This window comes from Heptranchias perlo, chromosome 8 (assembly GCF_035084215.1).
Source record: "Heptranchias perlo isolate sHepPer1 chromosome 8, sHepPer1.hap1, whole genome shotgun sequence".
In the NCBI taxonomy this organism is placed as follows: domain Eukaryota; kingdom Metazoa; phylum Chordata; class Chondrichthyes; order Hexanchiformes; family Hexanchidae; genus Heptranchias; species Heptranchias perlo.
Genome location: NC_090332.1, coordinates 72,382,231 through 72,405,057, shown reverse-complemented (window position 1 = coordinate 72,405,057; position 22,827 = coordinate 72,382,231). Strand labels below are relative to the sequence as shown.

Here is a 22,827-nt window from a genome sequence, read left to right as displayed (position 1 = left end):
GCAGATTCATTAACAACTTTCAAAAGGGAATTGAATAAATACTTGAAGGGGAAAATTTTGCAGGGCTATGGGGCCAGATGGCCTCCTCTGTGCTGTATCATTCTATGATTTTAAGAAGGTTGTGGGATCAAGTCACACAACATAAATGAACACGTAATCTAGGTTGACACTACAGTGCAAAACTAATGGAGTGTTGAATTGTCAGACATATCATCCTTCTGTCCTGTTGACCAGTTTTGGTTGTTCAGGTGGAATTTGGGGTGCTCGTGGTTTCCAACTAATACAACATTCATCTCCTTGTTGTTTGCAGGTTCTTGCTGTGTGCAATATGGCCACTGCCTTTGTCTATTTGACAACACTTCAACATAAGACATTATATGTAAAGCTCTTTAAGGTTTTTCAGTGATGTAGTAAGTTGCTATAATTGCAAGTCTTTCGTTCCTTGTACTAAAGAAGGGAGCACTGCCCCTCTACCTCCCTTTCCTTCTTTAAGACCCTCTTTAAAGCATTTTTCTTTGGCCAAGCTTTTGGTCACCTCCCTCAATTCTTTCCTTCAATGACTTGGCATCTGTTTTCCTTATTCCTCTGTGAAGCACCTTGAAATGTTTTTCTATGTTAAAGGTGCTATATAAATGCAAGTTGTTGTCACACAGCTTATGGAACATCAGTGATTTATCAACTATGACCCCCAGATCCCTTTTTACTTCCACACCCGTTAGCGGGTACCCCTACATTGTGTACACAATACTGGAGTTTCCTAGATCCAAATCAATAACACTGTACTTATTCGCATTGAAGGGCATCTGCCCACACACGGATGCATTCTTCTAACTTACCTAAATCAGCTTGTAATGTATTTATTTCATTTAAATTCCCAACTCCTGTACACATTTTTCTGCCATCAACAAAACTATGGATAGTTCCATTAATGCCCTAATCTAAATCATTAATGAAGGTTATAAACAACAATGGTCTCAGCAAGGAGCTTTTCAGGACCTGCCTCATGCAGATCCACTCCCAGTGACAAAGACCCTCAGCCTATGAGCTTACAACTAGTTTGCTATTCAACATAATATCAGACTGCCAATCCCAAATGATGGACTATTTAACAATAGCCATCTACATGACATTTTATCGAAGGCTTTCTGGAAATCAAAGTATAGAACATCTACTGGACTGCCATCATTCACTAATTTGGTTACTTCTTTAAAAAACTCCATCAGGTTACCGAGGCACGAACTCAAGTCTTCTAAAGTGGTGCTAGGATTCTCCAATAACTGTTAAACTCTCCAAGTGATCATAAATGACATCCTGTATAATGCAGTCCTGGATTTTCCCTGTAAACTGATGTCAAACAGGTCTATAATTCCTGGCACCGATTTTTCCCTTACTTACATATTAGGTCCACGAGCCTTTCTTCCAGTCCAGAACTAGCCCAGACCTCAAAGAGCTTTGAAGTATATGAGCCAATGGCTCACATTTCCTTCAGCATTCTGGGGTAAATGGCAACAGGTTCAGCAGTCCAATCAGCCTGAAGTGCCTTATTCCTTCCTAACACCATATCTGCACTTAACTCTATAAAATCAATTAGAGCATCAGCCGTATCCGGCATCACGAGCACCTTTGCATTGGTTTAGTATCCATTTTGCAATATCCTGATACTCACACCTAACCTGCCCTGCTAACTTTTTAAGAAAAGGACCTATGTGGTCCTTAATCATTTTCTGGCTTCTGTCATAACTGAAAAAAGCTTTACCATTTCTACAACACTTGGGCAGAAGCCTTTTTTCTAATGTCCTTTTTAGAATTTCGAATAATTGCTTTAGTTATTCTCAACTGTAACATAAACCTGTCCATAGTCTTGGCAGTTATTTATTTTAAGGTTAATTTCCCTATGAAGCTTCCTATTTAGCTATTTAGATTTCACTTTACTCTGTACCATACTTTTTATCCACGGAACATACAAGATTTCTCTGTTCAGGAGTATAGATTTAAATAAACTCCACTTTTCTTCTATCACGCTGTTATTTCTGCCCAACAGCATATTCCAATTACCTTCCCTAGATCCCTTTTATAAATGCAACTACACCCCTCTTTTTTGACCTACCCTATCCTTTCAACTGAACTTCAGAACCATCATTAAGCTACTAGTTGGCCAGTGCAAGTGAGGTGCAATAAATTAGGCTGTCTCACTCGTGTTGGTCAAGTTTCCCTAACTGCGACTCTGCAAGTTCATGTTACATACTGCATTATACAACGTGTACGTGCCTATCAATGCATAGTGGTAGTTCAAGTTGGAGGAAACCAGGGTGCTTATCATGTGCATGGCAAATTCAAATATATGGCCATGCAGTGGCAAAAGTATTGAACTTGTGCCACAAAATAGAAATAGGATAGTTTGACATGCATTGGATTCTTGGATGTATTCATTAGTTCCAGCTGTTAGATTGGAGTCAGTACTCCAAATACTCTGGGTGAACTAGCAGAATCAGTGAGATTTGGCTGCAGGTTTCTTCAACTTTAACACAATTAGATATTGCTACTGATACAAATTTGGCACAAAAATTGCAGTATTACATGGACATTAGTTATATTTTGCTCTATGAAATGCCATTTTCAGTTTCAGTTGAATCACTAATCCCTATGACCTCAATCATACAATTACACTGCTGTACTCTTATGGTTTGTGCATCTAAATAGTTGATTGTGGTGGATAGTTTTGTGGTTAACCACATTATAAGACATCTCCCTTTTTATGTCTGAAGAGCTGTGCATGAGTGAGTTGCTTCCTGTTTATGAAGTAAAGACAGATAAGTAGAGACAGATAATTGTAATAGACCCAAGTTTTAAGGTACCACAAGGCTAACTGTAATATTTGAAGTATAAACATATGGATTCTGATGGACTCCAAAAGTTCCAGGTCCAAGTACTCTGTGCACAGGTCTCTAGCTTGCCAGAGACTGTAACCATCTGTTATCGATGCCAAGAACGATTAAGGGTGCAACATAACTCCTGATGGGCTCCACCTTTTGGAAGCCAGGGTAAAACCTGACCAATTGAGACATTGGTGATTTTTTTTTTTATTCGTTCACGGGATGTGGGCGTCGCTGGCAAGGCCGGCATTTATTGCCCATCCCTAATTGCCCTCGAGAAGGTGGTGGTGAGCCGCCTTCTTGAACCGCTGCAGTCCATGTGGTGACGGTTCTCCCACAGTGCTGTTAGGAAGGGAGTTCCAGGATTTTGTCCCAGCGACAATGAAGGAACGGCGATATATTTCCAAGTCGGGATGGTGTGTGACTTGGAGGGGAACGTGCAGGTGGTGTTGTTCCCATGCGCCTGCTGCCCTTGTCCTTCTAGGTGGTAGAGGTCGTGGGTTTGGGAGGTGCTGTCGAAGAAGCCTTGGCGAGTTGCTGTAGTGCATCCCTTGGATGGTACACACTGCAGCCACAGTGCGCCGGTGGTGAAGGGAGTGAATGTTTAGGGTGGTGGATGGGGTGCCAATCAAGCGGGCTGCTTTATCTTGGATGGTGTCGAGCTTCTTGAGTGTTGTTGGAGCTGCACTCATCCAGGCAAGTGGAGAGTATTCCATCACACTCCTGACTTGTGCCTTGTAGATGGTGGAAAGGCTTTGGGGAGTCAGGAGGTGAGTCACTCGCCGCAGAATACCCAGCCTCTGACCTGCTCTCGTAGCCACGGTATTTATATGGCTGGTCCAGTTAAGTTTCTGGTCAATGGTGACCCCCAGGATGTTGATGGTGGGGGATTCGGCGATGGTAATGCCGTTGAATGTCAAGGGGAGGTGGTTAGACTCTCTCTTGTTGGAGATGGTCATTGCCTGGCACTTATCTGGCGCGAATGTTACTTGCCACTTATGAGCCCAAGCCTGGATGTTGTCCAGGTCTTGCTGCATGCAGGCTCGGACTGCTTCATTACACAGGGCAAGGTAACATAACTAGAGAAGACTTGAGAACAGTTTCAATTTTAGTACTACAAAACAGCTGCCATCATCAGACACAATATGTGCATGTAATGCTCTGCTGATATTCTTAGCTTCTGAAAGTGAACACATTGGGCTCGATTTTCGCACGCGCGATCGGGTGCGTTCGTGGCGGGGGGGGCTGCGAAAATCGGGGATTCCCGGGGCGGGTCGGGAGCCCGGCTCCAACCCGTCCCATTTCCGGGTTCCCCACTGACGTGCTCACATGCGCGCGCAGCCCCCGCATGTGGGACTCCCGCCGGCAATTAAAGCTGGCGGGGTGCCACTTAAAGTACTTGAACAGGTACTTCAGGTTGATTACAGACCTGATTGACCTGTTATTTTAGCAGGGATGGGATTTTGCAACTGACTGAGACTGTTTCCCGTACTGGAGGAAACACTCCCAGTTCAAATGGACGTGTTGCAGCCATCAGCCTGTGGCAGCTGCAAAGGTCCATTTGACAGGTGGTGGGGGGAGACCCTCACTCATTGCAGGAGGCCACTCTGTCACTTTGGACAAAGTTTGGCCTCCACCACCCTTCTCCTAACAATAAAATTCACCAACTTGCACACTTACCCCAGTGTCCAGACACATTTACCTACCTTGCGGACCCCCTCAAATGTACATCTTCTGGATGGGGGCCGCTGTAGCTGCAGTCATGACCTCCTCGGAGGGCGAACACATCACCAGCCTCGCCGGCCACGCTGTCTACCTCTGACACGTGGAGCTCCACAATGCAGTGCTGTGACACATCCACCTGCACAGCAGGAGGGAGGGCAACCGCAGAGACAGATGCGTCGCAGAGGGCACTACCCTTGCCACAGGGTCTACAGACCGAGGCTCAGCTTCCTGGACCTCTCTGAGCAGCAGTGCACACGGAGGCTCAGAGTCACTCGACATGTAGTCGTGGACATCTGCAGCCTCCTTCATGCCGAGCTGCTCCCGGCTGGCCCGAGCACCATCTTCTTACCTGTCGCTGTCAAAGTCACCACTGCCCTCAACAACTTCTCCTCCGGATCCTTCCAGGGTGCCACCGGGGACATCGCCGACGTCTCTCAGTCGTCTGCACAAAAGAGCCCTGCAAATACACCTACACCCACTCTGCAGTGACACAATGGGTGGCATCAGTTGTGGGTCTTCATTGTGATCCTCAGGAAAGGGCATTATTGCACAAACCAGACAAAATTCGCAAAGACGTGGCAGTAGCGGTGACAATATAATATGTAATGTGAGTTGATCAGAAATTAAATATAAGTAAAAACCATGACAAATCCTCAAACACCCTTGCTTTACGCTTCCTACTGCACATACGTGATGCATGCCCTGTGGCTGCAGCACAGGTAGTGGCAGGTTGAGTGAGGCTGACTGTGAAAGAGATGCATGAAAGGGTGAGTATGAGATAGAGCCATGAGATTGTATGAGGATTGGGTTGAGTGGTAGTGGCGGGATGAGTACTGGCGAGGTGAGTAAGTGCAGGTAAGATGAGGATGAGGTTTAAGTGGGTGTGAGGGGTGATGTGACAGAGTAGTGTTGGCTGTGCAGAGTAGTGTTGCATGTGGGGTGGGGGCGTTGATGTGGCAGACGGAGTGTAGGGGAATGAGTAAGTGAACTCACTTTGGCTGACCTACTTAGGTCATTGCAGCGCCTCCTGCACTGTAAGCAGGTGGGCGATATGTTGGTGGTGCAGGTGACCTCCTCTGCCACCTCGAGCCAGGCCTTCTTGGTGGCAGAGGCAGGCCGCTTCCTCCTGCCCGCCGGGGGGAAGATCTCTGTCCTCCCCCTCCTCCTCACCCCATCCAATAAGAGCTGGAGTGAGGCATCATTAAACCTGGGAGCAGCCTTTCCCCTGGGCTGCTTCATGCTGTAATTTTTCCTATTTCTTGCAGCATCAGTCAGTGGAGGACTGCCCCTTTAAATAGGGCTCCTCCAGCTGACAGACCTTACTGTGCATGCACAGTCCGCCCGCCGTGCAGCTTAGCAGCGGGGAACCCGGAAGAACAGGTAAGTGAATCCAATCAGCCTGCGACTGCGTGCGGAGCAGACTGATTTCACCGGGCGCGTTACCCACGCGCCCAATCTACCCCCCGCCCCCATGGTAATGTCGGGTCCATTATGTTCTGAAGTGTGAGCGCCAATCCACCCATCTTCCCACTGGGAAGCAGGGGGAAACAATTCCTCGATAAGCCTAATATGGCGCCTACAAATGCAAAATGCTCCATTGATTCCAACTGAGATTTTCATGGTGGGTAAGAAACCTGAGGCCTTGAAACATGGAGATCATTAGTTTCTATTTATCAAGCAGCTGTGCAAGTGCTTCAGCAATAACTGCATTGCAACTACGAGCGCATTTTGTTAACACGACAGGGCACATATAAGTATTAATTCCGTCCATGAATGTGAAAGGTCAGAAACTTCCTTCGTGGTGATAGAAGCAAGTATCATTGTATCAATATATCCCTGTGAGGAGGAAAGACTCCACAAAAAGGGTGAACCAACCATGGCTAACTAAGAAAGTCAAGGATGGTATCAGGTTAAAAGAAAAAGCATACAACTTGGCATAGATTACTGGTAAGCCTGAAGATTGGGAAAACTTTAATAACCGGCAAAGGATGACTAAAAGAATAATGGAGGGAGAAAATAAATTAGCAAGAAATATAAAAACTGACAGTAAAAGCTTCTACAAGTATATAAAAAGGAAGAGGGTAGCTAAAGTAAATATTGGTCCCTTAGAGGATGTGACTGGGGAAATAATAATGGAAAACAAGGAAACGGCAAAGGAATTGAACAGATATTTTGTATCTGTCTTTACAGTAGAAGACACTAATAACATTCCAGTAATAGTAGACAATCAAGCGGCAAAGGGGAGGGAGGAATTAAAAACAATCACTGTCACTAGAAATAAAGTACTAGGTAGACTAATGGGTCTAAATGCTGACAAGTCCCTGGACCTGATGGCTTGCATCCGAGGTTTTTAAAGGAAGTAACTACCGAGATAGTGGATGCATTGGTTGTAATCTTCCAGAATTCACGAGACTCTGGAACGGTCCCAGCGGATTGGAAAGCTGCAAACATAACACCCCTATTCAAGAAGGGAGTGAGACAGAAAGCAGGTTACTATCGACCAGTTAGCCTAACATCTGTCATTGGGAAAATGCTAAAATCCATTATTAAGGAAGTAGTAGCAGGACATTTGGAGAATCATAATACAATCAAGGAGTGTCAACGTGGTTTTATGAAGGGGAAATCGTGTCTGACAAATTTATTAGAGTTCTTTGAGGAAGTAAAGGGCAGGGTGGATAAAGGGGAACCAATGGATGTAGCATATTTGGATTTCCAAAAAGCATTTGATAAGGTGCCACATAAAAGGTTACTACACAAGATAAGAACTCATGGTGTCGGGGGTAATATACTGGCATGGATAGAGGATTGGCTAACTAACAGAAAACGAAGAGTTGGGATAAAAGGGTCATTTTCAAAATGGCAATCTGTAACTAGTGGGGTGCCACAGGGATCAGTGCTGGGGCCTCAACTATTTACAATATATAACAATGACTTGGATGAAGGAACAGAGGGTATTGTGGACAAATTTGCTGATGATACGAAGACAGGTGGAAAAGCAAGTTGCAAGGAGGATACAAAGGGCCCGATATTAGGAGGGAAGCAGGTTGCCAGCAGGGGGGTCGACTGGGGTGTGGGTAACGCGCCCAGTGAAATCAGTGTGCTCTGCACACGATCGCAGCCTAATTGAAGGTACTTACGCGTACTTCCGGGTTTCCCGTTGCAGACCTGTGCAGCGGGCGCACTGCGCACCCGCATCACAGGCTGTCAGCAGGAGGAGCCCTTTTTAAGGGGTAGTTCTCTAATGGTCCTCCTGCAGCAAAGAACCATTTTGGCAGATGGAGCAGGCCAGAGGCAAGGCTGCTCCAAAATTTTCTGACTCCTCACTCCAGGTGCTGCTCGATGGGGTGAGGAGGAGGAGGAGGGAAACGTTTTTCCCATCAGACGGGAGGAAGTGGCCTGCCTCTGCCACCAAGAAGGCCTGGCTCGAGGTGGCAGAGGAGGTCAGCAGCAGCATCAATGTCGCCTGAACCTGGGTCCACTGCAGGAAGCGCTTTAATGACCTAACCAGGTCAGCCAAAGTGAGTATACTTATGCATTCTCCCACACTCCATCTTCCACATCACCTCCACCACCACACAACTCCTTCTGCACTGCCACCACAATGCTCTCGCATCACTCCTCACACCCACTCAACCATCATCCTCACCTTGCCTGCACGTATTTACTGCCCCAGTTCCCATTCGAACACCATCACGCAACCCAATCCTCATACAATCTCATGGCTACGTCTCACATGCACCCTCCCATGCATCTCCCTCACAGTCACCCCCACCCACACCAATGCATGTAGCGGGTCACTATGCAACCATCACTCAATCACGCCTCTCTGTGTTTTGCCTTGATAGGAGAAGAGATGCCAGAATGCCCGGGAGAGGGCAAGGACCGGAGGGGGCTCGCCACACCAGGTGGTCCTAACGGATGCGGAGCAGGAGGCTATAGAAATAAGCCGCACGCTGGAGTGCCTATCCGTGGTGGACACTGAGACTGGCTGTGCACAAGCGGCTGGTGACGGAAATCTAACACTCAGCACTCATGATAGCGAATGATCTTAACATCACTTGGCATCTGCAGCACCTCAACATCTGTCCACATGCTTAATATTGCTTTCTGTTCTCTTGCAGGGCCATTTGCTGGCCTCCGAGGGGGTATCGTCACATCTGAGCCAGCCATCCACCAGAGCAGATACACACACCTCAGTGGGTCCCCGTCCTCAGTTAGTTGGGGTTGCACATGGTGAGTCACCACGCACATGTGAGCACAAGCAGACCCTGGTGGCAGTGGCAGCCATGGAGAGTCCACATCGGTGGGAGCACTCTTCTCCAGGCTCTGCTCAGCTGGACCCAGATGCTGAACCCTGGGGGCCAGCCATGAAAAGGAGTCATCGAGGGCCAGCAGCACATTGTCGAGGTACTGGAACAGTTGCCACGTGCACTCTCCACAATCGTGCAGAGGATGGAGGAGTCCAACTCCTGCATGAGTGGAATACTGTCACAGGGACGTGAAGGCATCTCCGAGATATGTCGTGGGTAGGTGCGGGAATGTCTGCGATGGAGGGAAGGCTAGCCTCCATCGAGCTTCAAGCACGGCTCAACAATGAATCCATTCAGGCCCTAACAACGGCTGTTCAGATTCAGGGTGAGCAACATTCTGCCGCCTTAAACAGGCTGACAAATACATTACAACTGGCCTTCCAAGGCTTCACACAAGTCCTCCAAACTGTCGTCCAGCAGGGTGGAAGAAGTGATGTAGGCCTGGCCCAGGAGATGGATAATGGTGAAAGGGGACATGGAAGTGGGGACGCCACTCAAAGCGCTCCCACGTCTCACGTGTTGCCCCACTATCAACCAGTACCCGCAATGCTGCCTCCTCTCCAGGTGGCCGAGTCTGCCCCTGCACAGGTGCAGCAGTCTTTGGAGGGGCATCGAAACCCAGAGGGCGTCCGCTCAAAGCATCTCATCGGTCAGGGCATGGACAAGAGCAACCTGCCACTACCTCTGCTGAAGCCACAGGGGTAGCACCACGTTGGGGTTCCCATAAACGTACGGTTTTGTGAGCACAAAGGGGATGCACAAGGGTGTATGAACGAATGTCATGTTTTTCATTTAGATTTGTTTCTTTTGCCAACCACATTAAATTTTGTTATCACCACTACTGCCACGTCTTTGCAAATCTTGTCTGGTTTGTGCAATAATTCCCTTTCCTGAGGATCACCATGAAGACCCACACCTGATGCCACCCATTGGGTCACTGCAGAGTGGGTGTAGGTGTATTTGCAGGGCTCTTTTGTGCAGACAACTGAGAGACGCCGCCGATGTCCCTGGTGGCATCCTGGAAGGATCCGGAGGAGAAGTTGTTGAGGGCAGTGGTGACTTTGACAGCGACAGGTAAGAAGATGGTGCTCGGGCCAGCCGGGAGCAGCTCGGCATTAAGGAGGCTGCAGATGTCCACGACTACATGTCGAGTGACTTTGAGCCTCCGTGTGCACTGCTTCTCAGAGAGGTCCAGGAAGCTGAGCCTCGGTCTGTAGACCCTGTGGCAAGGGTAATGCCTTCTGCGACGCATCTCTCTCTGTGGTTGCCCTCCCTCCTGCTGTGCAGGTGGATGTGTCACAGCACTGTGTTGTGGAGCTCCACCTGCCAGAGGTGGACTGCGTGGTCGGCGAGGCTGTTCATCCTCCGATGAGGTCATGACTGCAGCTGTTGGGCGGCCCCCATCCGGAAGATGTACATTTGAGGGGGTCCGCAAGGTAGGTAAATGTGTCTGCACGCCGGCATTGAGTTGGTGAATTTTAGAGTTAGGAGGAGGGTGATGCAGGCCAAACTTTGTCCAAAGTGACAGAGTGGCCTCCTGCAATGAGTGAGGGTCTCCCCCAACACATGTCAAATGGACCTTTGCAGCTCCCACAGGCTGGTGGCTGCAACACGTCTGTTTCAACTGGGAGTGTTTCCCCCAGTACGGGAAACACGCTCAGTTGACATCAAAATCCCACCCCTCCTAAAATATCCTCCCAATCAGGTCTGCAAACGACCTGAACTATGTAATTAATTGGTTTAAGTGGGATCCCGCCGGCTTTAATTGTCGGTGGGAGTCCCGTAAGCAGGGGCTGCACGCGCATCTAAGCGCATCACTGGGAAACCCGGAAGTGGGCGGGTTGGAGCCGGGCTCTAGACCCACCCCGGGAATCCCCGATTTTCGGAGCCACCCCGCCACGAACACACCCACTCGGACGTCCAAAAATCGAGCCGAAAAAGTCAACTTACAGGTGCAGCAAATAATCTGGAAGGCAAACAGAATATTGGCCTTTATTTCTAGGGGGATGGGAGTATAAAAGCAGGGAAGTCATGCTACAACTGTACAGGGTGCTGGTGAGACAATGCATTTTTCTTCATAAGACAACCCTTCACAATATTTATCAATGATTTGGATGAGGGAACCAAATGTAATATTTCCAAGTTTGCTGATGACTCAAAACTAGGTGGGATCGTGAGTTGCGAGGAGGATGCAGAGAGGCTTCAAGGCGATTTAGACAAGTTGAGTGAGTGGGCAAATACATGGCAGAAGCAGTATAATGTGAATAAATGTGAAGTTATCCACTTTGGAAGGATAAACAGAAAGGCAGAGTATTATTTAAATACAAAGGAACCTGGGTGTCCTTGTACACCAGTTACCCTGAAAACAAACATGCAGGTGCAGCAAGCAGTTAGGAAAGCAAATGGTATGTTGGCCTTCATTGCAAGAAGATTTGAGTACAGGAGCAAGGATGTCTTACTGCAGTTATACAGGACCTTAGTGAGGCCACACCTGGAGTATTGTGTGCAGTTTTGGTCTCCTTACCTAAGAAAGGATATAGTTGCCATAGAGGGAGTGCAGCGAAGGTTCACCAGACTGATTCCTGGGATGGCAGGACTGTTGTATGAGGAGAGATTGGGTCGACTCGGCCTGTATTCACTCGAGTTTAGAAGAATGAGAGGGGATCTCATTGAAACATATAAAATTCTGACAGGGCTAGACAGACTGGATGCAGGGAGGATTTTTCCCCTGGCTGGTGTTCCAGAACGAGGGGTCACAGTCTCAGGATACTAGGTAGGACATTTAGGATTGAGACGAGGAGAAATTTCTTCACTCAGAGGGTGATGAACCTGTGGAATTCTCTACCACAGAAGGCTGTGGAGGCCAAGTCACTGAATATATTTAAGAAGGAGCTAGATTGATTTCTAGACACAAAACGCATCAAGGGATATGGGGCGAGTGCGGGAATATGGTATTGAAATAGAGGATTAGCCATGATCATATTGAATGGCGGAGCAGGCTCGAAGGGCCTACTCCTGCTCCTATTGTCTATGTTTCTACACCTGGAGTACTGCGTATAGTTCTGGTGCCCTTATTTAAGGAAGGATATACTTGCATTGGAGGCAGTTCAGAGCAGGTTCACTAGGTTGATTCCGGGTATGGAAAGGTTGTCTTATGAGGAAAGATTGAACAGGTTGGGTCTATGCTCATTGGAGTTTAGAAGAATGAGAGGAGATCTTATTGAAACATATAGGATTCTGAGGGGACTCGATAGGGTAGATACTGAGAGGACGTTACGCTTCATGGGGGAATCTAAAACTAGGGGGCATAGTCTCAGAATAAGGGGGTCGCCCGTTTAAGACGGAAATGAGGAGGAATCTTTGGAATTCTTTACCCCAAAAAGCTGTGGAGGCTGAGTCATTGAATACATTCAAGGCTGAGTTAGACAAATTTTTGATCAGCAAGGGAGTTCAAGGATATGGGGAAAAGGCGGGAAAGTGGAGTTGAGGTAAAAATCAGATCAGCCATGATCTCATTAAATGGTGGAGCAGGCTCGAAGGGCCTAATGGCCTACTCCTGCTCCTATCTCTTATGGTTTTATTGACAACAATAGCTGGTAGTCAATTTCCAAGGTAGACGGAATAATTTGAGGCAGAGTGGGAAGAAGTTCCACCACAGGATAGAATCTCCCAGATTGTTTAGGGAACAGAACATTGGATCAGAATCTATTTATTTCCTGGCCTGCTGCTGCACCTCTGGAATCAGAATGGAACAGACTAGCTGCCAAATGTGTCCAATTACAGGGCTCCCAGAGTCAAAATTTTATTAACTGTAGAAAATGGCACAATTTTACATCTGATTTAGCACCTTGTTGAGATGCATCACTTTAGAAGTTACTTAGAATTCTAAGGGAGATATTGGACCTCAAATTAATTCTTTTCCGTGCAGTATTATGAAATGCTACTTACCGAAGCTGCACAGGTTGAACATATTCTTTCCTAAAACGTTTCAATTCTGCACTAAGAGGCTGGTCACCATGCTCCATTGCCTTCCGATCAGCTTCTGTAGGTTCTGGCTCTGGAATCTCAAATCTGACATTAAATGCAGTACACAAATATAAAATCAAAATATGTACATTCAAAAAAATGTTACATGTCTTTACAATTCATTTGTTCCAGTGAATCTTACCCAGATAATAAACTCAGTAAAATTGTAAGCTAAACACAAATTAAATTTGGCCAGTAATCACAATGTACTTATCTACATAATAAATTTTGTCTCTAGCGAACATTGTGCACGTCACATTCATCAACTTTCTTCTTCCTCACTGGTTAAATGTCTTTTCTTCCGCACTTGTGAATTAATCGTACTGCACATAACCCTTCTAGAATTACATAGAACTTTACAGCACAGAAACAGGCCATTCGGCCCAACAGGTCTATGCTGATGTTTATGCTCCACATGAGCCTCCTCCCACCTTATTTCATCTCACTCTATCAACATTTCCTTCAATTCCTTTCTCCCTCATGTACTTATCTAGTTTCCATCTATGCTATTCGCCTCAACTACTCCATGTGGGAAGTGAGTTCCACATTCTCACCACACTCAAAGGTTTTCTGCCCAATTACACTGTAGTAAAAAAAATCGGCCCAAGTTCAAGCCACCATGACAGTTCCTCACCCACCCACTTTATAGGCATAAAAATAAAGGCACAAAAAAAGTGCTCAATTAACACACAAAATATATAAATAATTCACAAACAAAACAAATTTATCAAATTTCCCCATCCATCTTCCTATCACACCAACATTTCTCCCTCTCGCCAACATAAAATCAACAGCCTCGATCCTGTGCACACATTCCTTAATTAGTAGACAACATCACACCCACCCACATTACTCTACTCCAGAACCCAACCCAACTCAGGCCTGATGTAAAGACTGCATGCATGGTTGCACAGCATACCAAACTCATACACAGGCTGACAACTGTATCCTTTCCCACCCTCCGGTTTCTCTGCACTCTCCTAAGTACTCCCACTTGCCATGCTTTCAGTGCAGACTGATTTTTACCTTGTTGTAAGAGATCGCTGGAGGAAAAAGGGCAGAGTTAGCAGAGACCATTGCCAAAACAGACGCAGAGTAATGGACAGAGAGAAAGGGGAACAGTATAGGAAGTGAAAAACTGAGAAAAAGAGGCACAGGAAAAGAAACACAGGAAAATAGTAACCAAAATACAAAGGCAGAAAGGCCAAGAATAAGAGAAAGAGAAAAAAAAAGATTGAAAGAGACATGGAGGAAACCAGGCAACAGTTTCACATCCCCAGAACTCTTTACATGGCTCTGCATATTGGGCACCTCCAAGGTAGACCACATGAGTCACAGTGGCAGCAAAGTCTCCCTGATCACCAAATGTCTGCAATCCAGACAGCCCAAAGCATTCCAGATGCAGCAAAAGTGGAATCAATCTAATCTCAGGCCCAAAGCCTAACCACAACTATTCTCCACGTCTGCCTAAACGGATAAACAAAGCATTTAAGAGACAACTGGAAGATCTCAATGAGAAACAAAGCAGTGCCATCAGTTCAATACAGATAACATACAGAATGCCATGTTCCACAGTCCAAAATATCTGTGAGCAATATCAAGGAAATATTAACAGAATCGTTTTTTTCCCTAACTTGTGAAGTTGGTCAGTTTTCTTCAGAAGCATAATAGGTTATTTTAAGCTTTCAGAAGTTAAGCAGCAATTGTGTAATTCAACAGTTCAGTTTGTAAAAATACTCAGTTTACTAAAGTTCTTGGTTTTGCGTGGATATTACAAATACAAAGATAAATTTCTTTGACTATTCTATAAAATCATGTAAAATCTTAAAATAATCAACTGCGTTGGAAAAAAAATCATTTGTACATTACAGCAACATACCTTTCAATTAAAAGGTTTAGTAACTCCCGAGGCTTGCAGAAGGACCGATACGTTGTGAGGAATGTCCTAACAAAGTTTGGGTCTAGAGAAATACAAAGTATTTTGAGCATTGTTCTCTTAATGTGGTACCTGCAAAAAAAAACTGTTTTCTTTTCCTGAAAATAAAAAATGCATTAATTTGTGAAGCTGAAAAGCCTATTTCCAAATATTCTAGTTTATTATTTCCATTACAGATGCCTCAAAAGATCCATCGATTCCAAAAAGGAAAAAGAAAACTGACCAGTTGCGATACCAGTCTGTTGGTGTACACTCACATATATAAAATATATATGCCTTTTTCTTTAAAGTGTTTTTTTTCTTCATCTCATTTAAGTCTCTGCGAGACACCAAGAATGCAGACAGTGGATGTCAAAACTGAACAGATTATTTTGTTTTCCCTGTGAGCCGATGACCCATAAATTCTGTTTTGGGGGTGGGAGAGCATGGTGAGAAAGAGAAGAATGTAGGTTTAACCAAGCATCTCACATTTCTTCAATGGAACATAATCTACAAGGAAATATCTATTAATGAGTTACTATCAATGGTTAAGCAGAGCCTGCAAAGTACAATACAATTTAAAATAGTTATAGTGATGAGGCAAAATAAACGTGCCCTACAATAATCAAAATAATTTTGTGATCTTCAGGTAGATAATATTAGCACCAAATGTCCTGTTTTTATTTGTTGTGCTCCGCATATCAGACAATTAACAAAAGCCAGCAAAGCCACAGGGAGAATTCTGAAGAACATGTGTCCTTTTCATAGCTCTTTGCATGATGTGAACACAAGACCATCCTTTTCCCCGTTTAGCACCCCCCAGACATTCTTAATCATATTCGTATATTTACAAACCCTTTGAGTGAATGTTACTTTTATCCTCCCAGCTTTTCATTTCACTTGGCTATCTTTACCTACCTGCCACTGCAGAATATAATCTAACCAATACACAATCATTAAACCTGCCATCTCTAAACAGATTTACTGTGGTCCACTTAGCAACATATTTGCCTGTCTATCTGGTGGCCTGATAGTTGACTGGGGAAATCATTCAAATGAAGAGTTGCCCTATTTTGTCAGCTAGATTTGTCCAGTATTTACCAAAAATAAAAAACGAAACCAAGTTAAGGAAACACGTGCATTATTGCGCCGTTTGCTCGTGTGTACATGTCCATGGGATGCTGAGAAATGCGGTTTGTGTTATTCCCTCCAATATGAAGTCTTTAGGTACTTTTTTCTCTCTCCCTAGTTTATGTGCCTTTGCCTGACAAGATGTCACTGCTGCTTAACGCCTACCTTTGCGATCTCGGGGCTGCCGGCCTGCCTGACTTCCTGCAGCAACAACACAAAGTGGACGTCTGATTTGTAAAGTGACAGCGCAGTGGACATCTTGGTTCAGGTCTCGTGTCTATGGCAGTTTGACCAGAGCGGCACCAGAAACTACCGAACCGCCCAACGAGCTCTGCAAATCAAAACAGCAGATATACGTTTTCATAAACACGTCGGTTTAGTTTTTAAACTGCTTTTAACGCCGCCCACCGAACTCTGAACATCGTGGTGCCGAAAACTCCCCAATGGTCAACTTCGATTCGCGCATGCCAAATGTGGCATTTCACGCAGTCAGTATTTGCACCATGTGTCCACACGGTTGGTTCAAAATGAACTTGGCGCCAGATCCATTGAAACATCCAGATTAGTGCGCTTGGTGGAGTTGCCCCTGCAATCGCTGAGAGTTTTAAGTGTCCGCGCTGCCGCAGCCTGGCAGGATAGGAGGAATGATATTGGAGAGGGATTGTGATAAACACGTGTGTGGAGAAAGTATTATCTTTATGGTTTCTGTTAATATGCAGAGCCAGTTTCTTCCTGTTGCAGTAGATGGGAAGCTTTAGGTCATGGTTTATTTGCTGTGTAGGACTCTAAACTTCAGGGCACGTGTCCTTCCACATAGGTTGTACAATCCACCCATCATGGACTCTAACCCATCTATTTAATATCCTAAGAAAACGTTTTATGTATAAAGTAAAAAACAAGGATGAGCGAGAGATCAAATCTCTAAAGTTAATCATACAAAATTTGAGAATATATATTCAACTCTATTCAAACATAGTTTACTACCCTCCATAGCCCCTCACCCACTCTCAACAGCACAGGAAAAGGAAGTTTGATCATTTCAGGATATACTAAACCCTATTAGCTTGAGCCCATTCTCAAATATTTTATTTGGTTCATTTTTGCATTAGCAATTGTTTTGACAAAGTCTGTTCCACATATCTACAACTACAGGAAAATAATTTTTTCCTAATCTTTAATCTCACTTGAGACCAACTTCAAACCTCTAGTTCTGTGTTCAGAGTCTGTGTCACATAGCCTGCTTATATTTATATCTCTTAGAAGAGTAATGCCTGCATCTGCTCTCCTTTACTCCAATGAAAAGTTCAGCTCTGCAAGTTTCTCCTTGTAACTTTGAGCCCTAAATCCAGAATAATCCTGGCCGCTCTTCAAGCTCTCTCCACGCATTGATGTCCTTTCGAAGGTGGAATGCCCAAAACTGCACATAATATATCAAGTGTGGCTTTAATAGTGATCTTCTTTCAAATTGGCAGTTTTCTTCCTGCCATAGCCAATATTTTCTGAAAAGAGACTCAGATCTTACAAATGCTAATTCCAGAGGGTATCATACCAACTAGTCAAATGATTTTTTGGGATAATTGTGGGAGCATCTTCTACAGGAATAGGGAGAGGTAATCTTCATCTCGTCAGATCTAATCTATCATTGATCACTGTATAACTTGCTTTGGACATATATCCTACATGGATGATTAGGCTTGCCTGTAGATTTTGTTGTATCAAATAATTCTTCCTGTTTTTTTAAGCATGTTCAAATTCTACATGCAAATAGGAATGGGCATCATGCCATGGAAGAAACCTCCTGGGAACTCACTCCCTTCAACAAATGCATGTCTTGGGCACTCAGCTGTCCAACAACCTCCCTCCGAGACTATCCTTTGAGTTCTTTGACTGGAAAAGACAGCAGTGAAACCCAATCAGCCAGCAAGTGCACAAAGCATTACAGTAGATTAAAAAAAATGGTAAATCAAAATGATCAAATGTTGAAATAATAGTGCAGCGTTAAGCCATTCTAGATCAGAATGAGAACGAGAGATAGGAATTAAATTTTGACTAAGGAAATTAATTTCTTTCAATGAATAAGGAAAACTAACATTAGGTAACCTAACATACATACCTCTTCAATCATTCAACCTCTATACACAAATAGGAAGTATACCAAAATAAGACAACATTAATAGTGCTGCTCTAATGAGCTATATCTTCAGGCCAGCTTTTAGGACAGTAACACAAAAGTGCTTGGTATTTTAAGCTATCACGCCAAGGCAATAATAATTGGTGTAAGTCTGCAAACTGCTCCAGGTCATTACCTTAAAAATCACCCTGAGACTAATCCTCTAAGTGGGCCCAATAAGTGGGTACTGTATAAGAGAACTCAACTTTTCTCTGTGGACTTTGCCGTGCCAGGTAGTAGCATAAGGAGGTGCATTCCACTTTCCAATAAACTAACCAGAATTCTGGCCCACTTTGGAAAGCAGTTCCATAACATAAATTAAGGTATTAATTTGGTGATACATCTGTAATTTACTGAGGAGATCAATTAGCGTTGAAAGGTAGATACAGAGAGAGAGACTTCCCTCCCCCTAAGATATGGTGAGACCCATGTGATTCTTTTGAAGCAGGATGGTTGATAGTTAGAAATCCAATTTCTAAAAAAAATGCCACAGGTGAACATCACTTCTGTGAATTTCTACAACTGTCAATTTAGTCTTAAACAGGGTATCCACCATAAACTCCTAAATAACTTATAATGCAACCTCCATTCAAAACTATGTTTGTTGCTAACTTTTTTTTAACATCTCATCCTGACTTACTTTTGTTAAGGATAAGTACATGAAGGAGAAAGTAATAGAAGGATATTGGGATGCTAATAGGGTTACATGAAGAGGGGTGGGAGGAGGCTTGTGTGGAGCATAAACACCAGCACAGACCAATTGGGCCAAATAGCTTGTTTCTGTGCTGTAGACTTTATGTAATCAATGTAATTCTACATAACTCAGAATTTTCCAGGACTCAGTGAAAACTACAACTCTCATGATGCCTCTCTCTCTCACCCAGAATTTGCCCACAGCAGCTGGAAATCACTAACATCTAGGCCAAGGTAAAATTCCCAATTCAAGCCCCAGGCTCAAGATAGAAGGGTGTATCTATGTAGGGAAAGCATTTCTAATATTAAATAACTACCTTTGTGTAAATTGTGATTTTCTTTTCAGAATTATGTATTTTTAATGTTTTTATGCTGTATGCTATATGGTGTTTCTATCTGTATGTATCAATCTCAGTGAAGAAAGAAAATAGTGTTAAAAATGGTTTGAAACATTTGATTGATTCATTTTGAGGTACTTGTTGGTTTATGAAAGGTAGCTTTGTTAAAAAAAAAGGATTTGACTGCTTAGTTTTCTACTAGTTACTTGTTGCTCATTGGTATATTTTTGCTACTGTTGATTTAATCTTTTAATCAGATAATTAATTAGCAACTTAACAGATAAGTGGTTATTTGAGCTAATCACAATTTTTCGCTCTATGAATGTGCGACACTTTGCAAGTGTGGCATTTTTGAGGCATGATGTCTTTGAAAGACAGACATAACGGATATGCTCTAAAAGTAAGATTTTTTAAATCATGACAGGTTAATTTCAACACTTTATGTTAATTAGACATGTTGGAAATATTAAATGTAATAACACTTCACAGTCTGTCTCTTCCTAAAGAGGTAATCAGCATTTATTATTTAATCAAAAATGTTTTTACAAAAACATATTAAGCGAAAAAAGGATGCCAAAGGTAATCATTCTTTCTAACTTTAATTTTGGTACATGACTCCCTCTGAGGGAATTTGGATTTGCAACAATCTAGTACTGGATAATGGACCAATATGTAGAATTCTTTTTCCAACCATTTTTTCTTCAATAAATAGGTGTTAACACACACTGAATATATTTCAGACCATTTAATATTTGTAACAGGCTGTATTTTCTGAAAATTAGCAGTATTACCAGCAGACGCAGCAGGAATTTGTTTATTTGAATTTAACCTATTCGTAACTTCCACTTTATAGTATACATAAGTGTTAATTCTGGTACCAATCCAGTTGGGAGTATAATAAGGAGAAGTTACATCATTAAGTATGCCATTTAAGCTACTTTCCATGATCAATTAAAAGTGGTTCTTAAAGTTGAAATGGCCTAAGCAATTTATCAAGTTTTAACCAAAAGGCAACACTTCAGATTCTTTAGGCTATGAAGACCGAGTGTTGCAGACTGGCACATTCCAAGGTCCAGGACTACGTGCTCAGGGACGCACTGAGGATGGGTGCGGCCGCCGCAAAGGCTCTGTGGGGAAAGGCAACCGTTTAGAGCCTTCCCGCCATTGTATACCGAGGGGCTGAAATCAGGGAAAAACCCCCTCAGGCAGAATGTAAAATTCAAATTGATGTAATGTACCCGTAATAAATCTGTAATGTATCTGAAATGAATCACCTGTATTGATTGTGATGCAATGAGGCACCCCAGAGTGTCATGAACTCTAATTATGTCCAATGTGTTTCATTGAACTGTACTTGATGTAACCTGCAAATTGCATGATCTATATTGTGTACGTTTGGAATGTGATATGACAACTGTATTGTATGTACTGCTGCAAATTTTATGAATAAAGTATATTTTTTGAAAAAAAAATGAAGAGAACATAGGAACAGGAGTAGGTCATTTAGCCCCTCAAGCCTGTTCTGCCATTCAATGAGATCATGTCTGATCTGTATCCTAATTCAATTTACCCACCTTGGTTCCATATCCCTAAATACCCTTGACAAAAATCTATCAATCTCAGATTTAAAATTATTAATTGAGCTAGCATCTACTGCTTTTTGTGGGAGAGCGTTTCACATTCTACCACCCTTGTGTGAAGAAGTGTTTCCTAACTTCTCCCCTGAATGGCCTGGCTCTGATTCTAAGGTTATATCCCCTTGTCCTGGACTCCCCCACCAGCGGAAAAGTTTCTCTCTATTTACCCTATCAATTCCTTTCAAAATACTAAAAACCTCAATCAAATCACCCCTTAATCTTCTTTTTCCCAGGAAAACAAGCCAAGTTTATGTAATCTCGCCTCATAATGTAACCCTTGGAGCCCCGGTAACATTCTGACTAATCCAGGTCATGGCTTGCACGACAATGTAGAATTTTATTTGGTCATTTCCACTGCTTTGTGAACAGCAATTAAAGGGCTGCAACCATTAATTTGTATGTGACTGGCTACATCTAGAAACTGTGCAATGATTACACCAGCATCAATCTGTCCACAATGTGTTGATCAAGAGGGGAAATCAAAACTTGTTTTCCAAAGAATATAGCAGTACTCACTGCAAACCTGACAAAGGTTTTATATGATTGATGGATTTGCACCAATTCAGGGTGCTGTCAAGTACATGCATGCAGATACATGCAGCTCCTAAGAATCAACATGGATTTGAATCTAAAAATATGCAGGTTGTTTTGACGCTAATACAATCTTTTCAGGATTAGGCTTTGGGAGACAGTAGCTAGGGGAACAAGATTTGGCTAATCCTTCCTTCTATTGTGGAGTTGCCACTTTTTAAGCAGTGAAATGTTTCCTTCCTCAGTGGCCTCAAGTGGAAGTAGGATATTCTGTGTCTCTGAATCATCCACAACTAAAATGGTATCTTTGCTGGTAGTTTTGGCAGTCCACAAAGTCCAGCGTCATCTGCATGGATTAAGAATGGCGACTGTCAGCAAATCTTAGAGTGAACCAAATGGTTGTTTAACTGTAGGTTTCGGTCATAAATTCAGGGCACTGTGTTTGGGGCCTAAAAGTATTCTTTTCCTTGACTATCTTCTCTTCTATGAGCACAAATGTACGCTCTTTATTGGTCACTATTTCTTTTACATTACTAAGTGAGTGATTTTTCAGAATTGCTATTACTACACCTCTTCATTTCGCTGAGGAGTGAAAGGCAGATGCTACTTGCTCTATTCCATCCCTCTTTTTGTGTTCCTTGCCAGATAAATGCATTTCTTGCAGGAATGGTAGCAAAGATTTTCTGATCAGCATTATTTTCCAACACTGGCGATAAAACTTATATGGCTTACTACTGTGTAAAATTAGCACCCATCAGAAAACCTAGACTAGTATGTCTATTTCTTTCCCTTTTTAAAAAAATATATGTTAACACTATTTTTCCTTTTTATGGGGAGACTGAGACCTTTTGCTTTCTGGGTCATTATGTGGTGTTTAAATATTGTTATTTTAGATATCCATACAAATTTGGCCCCAACAGACAAGTGCTCCTGATGTTGCATAAATATGCAGCAATTATTAATCCTAGTATGTTGATAGGCAAGGGTATTAATGCATTTCCCTTGGACATGCTTATTTATGTTGCTGTTCATAATTCAAACAGATAGTTCAATTTTTGCTCGGCTACTTTTTCAAAGAATTGCATAAGCCAAGTTCTGAACCCTAAACCCAGTTGTTTACTTATATGCGATCTGGTTCCTTACTTTGGTTACATTTTAGGGGGTCAGGTCCATATCCTATGATCTGCGAGTGTTTTATTTCCCCCCTCTCAGAATATATTTGCCTAAGCTTTGTTGAAAGATGCCCGATTGAATTCCTTATTTTTCCTGGTTTGTCATTTCCCAATTCCCACAATAACAATTTATATCCTCTGACAAGTTAGGTCACTTTGGACAGATACCCTACGTTTTCTTTATCTGGTGTTCAGTCCATGCACAATGATCACAACTTCCCCCAAAGCCAAATGTCAACTTTTACATGGTACTCCTCAACTTCGTGTTCAGCATATGCTATTATCTTGTATACTGCCCCTTACTTT

At 43.4% G+C, this 22,827-nt stretch overlaps 1 protein-coding gene across 2 annotated transcripts in view; it reads right to left on the bottom strand.

Moving 5' to 3' along the window:
- Window positions 1-22,827, bottom strand: part of LOC137324688 (son of sevenless homolog 1) — a 246,303-nt gene that overhangs the window by 33,629 nt on the left and 189,847 nt on the right. For both annotated transcript variants that reach the window (XM_067989282.1, XM_067989283.1), the window contains exons 11-12: window positions 14,814-14,895; window positions 12,857-12,979 (exon numbers count right to left, since the gene is read on the bottom strand). In XM_067989282.1, the coding sequence (XP_067845383.1) occupies window positions 12,857-12,979; window positions 14,814-14,895 (205 nt within the window). The remainder of the gene's footprint in view (window positions 1-12,856; window positions 12,980-14,813; window positions 14,896-22,827) is intronic.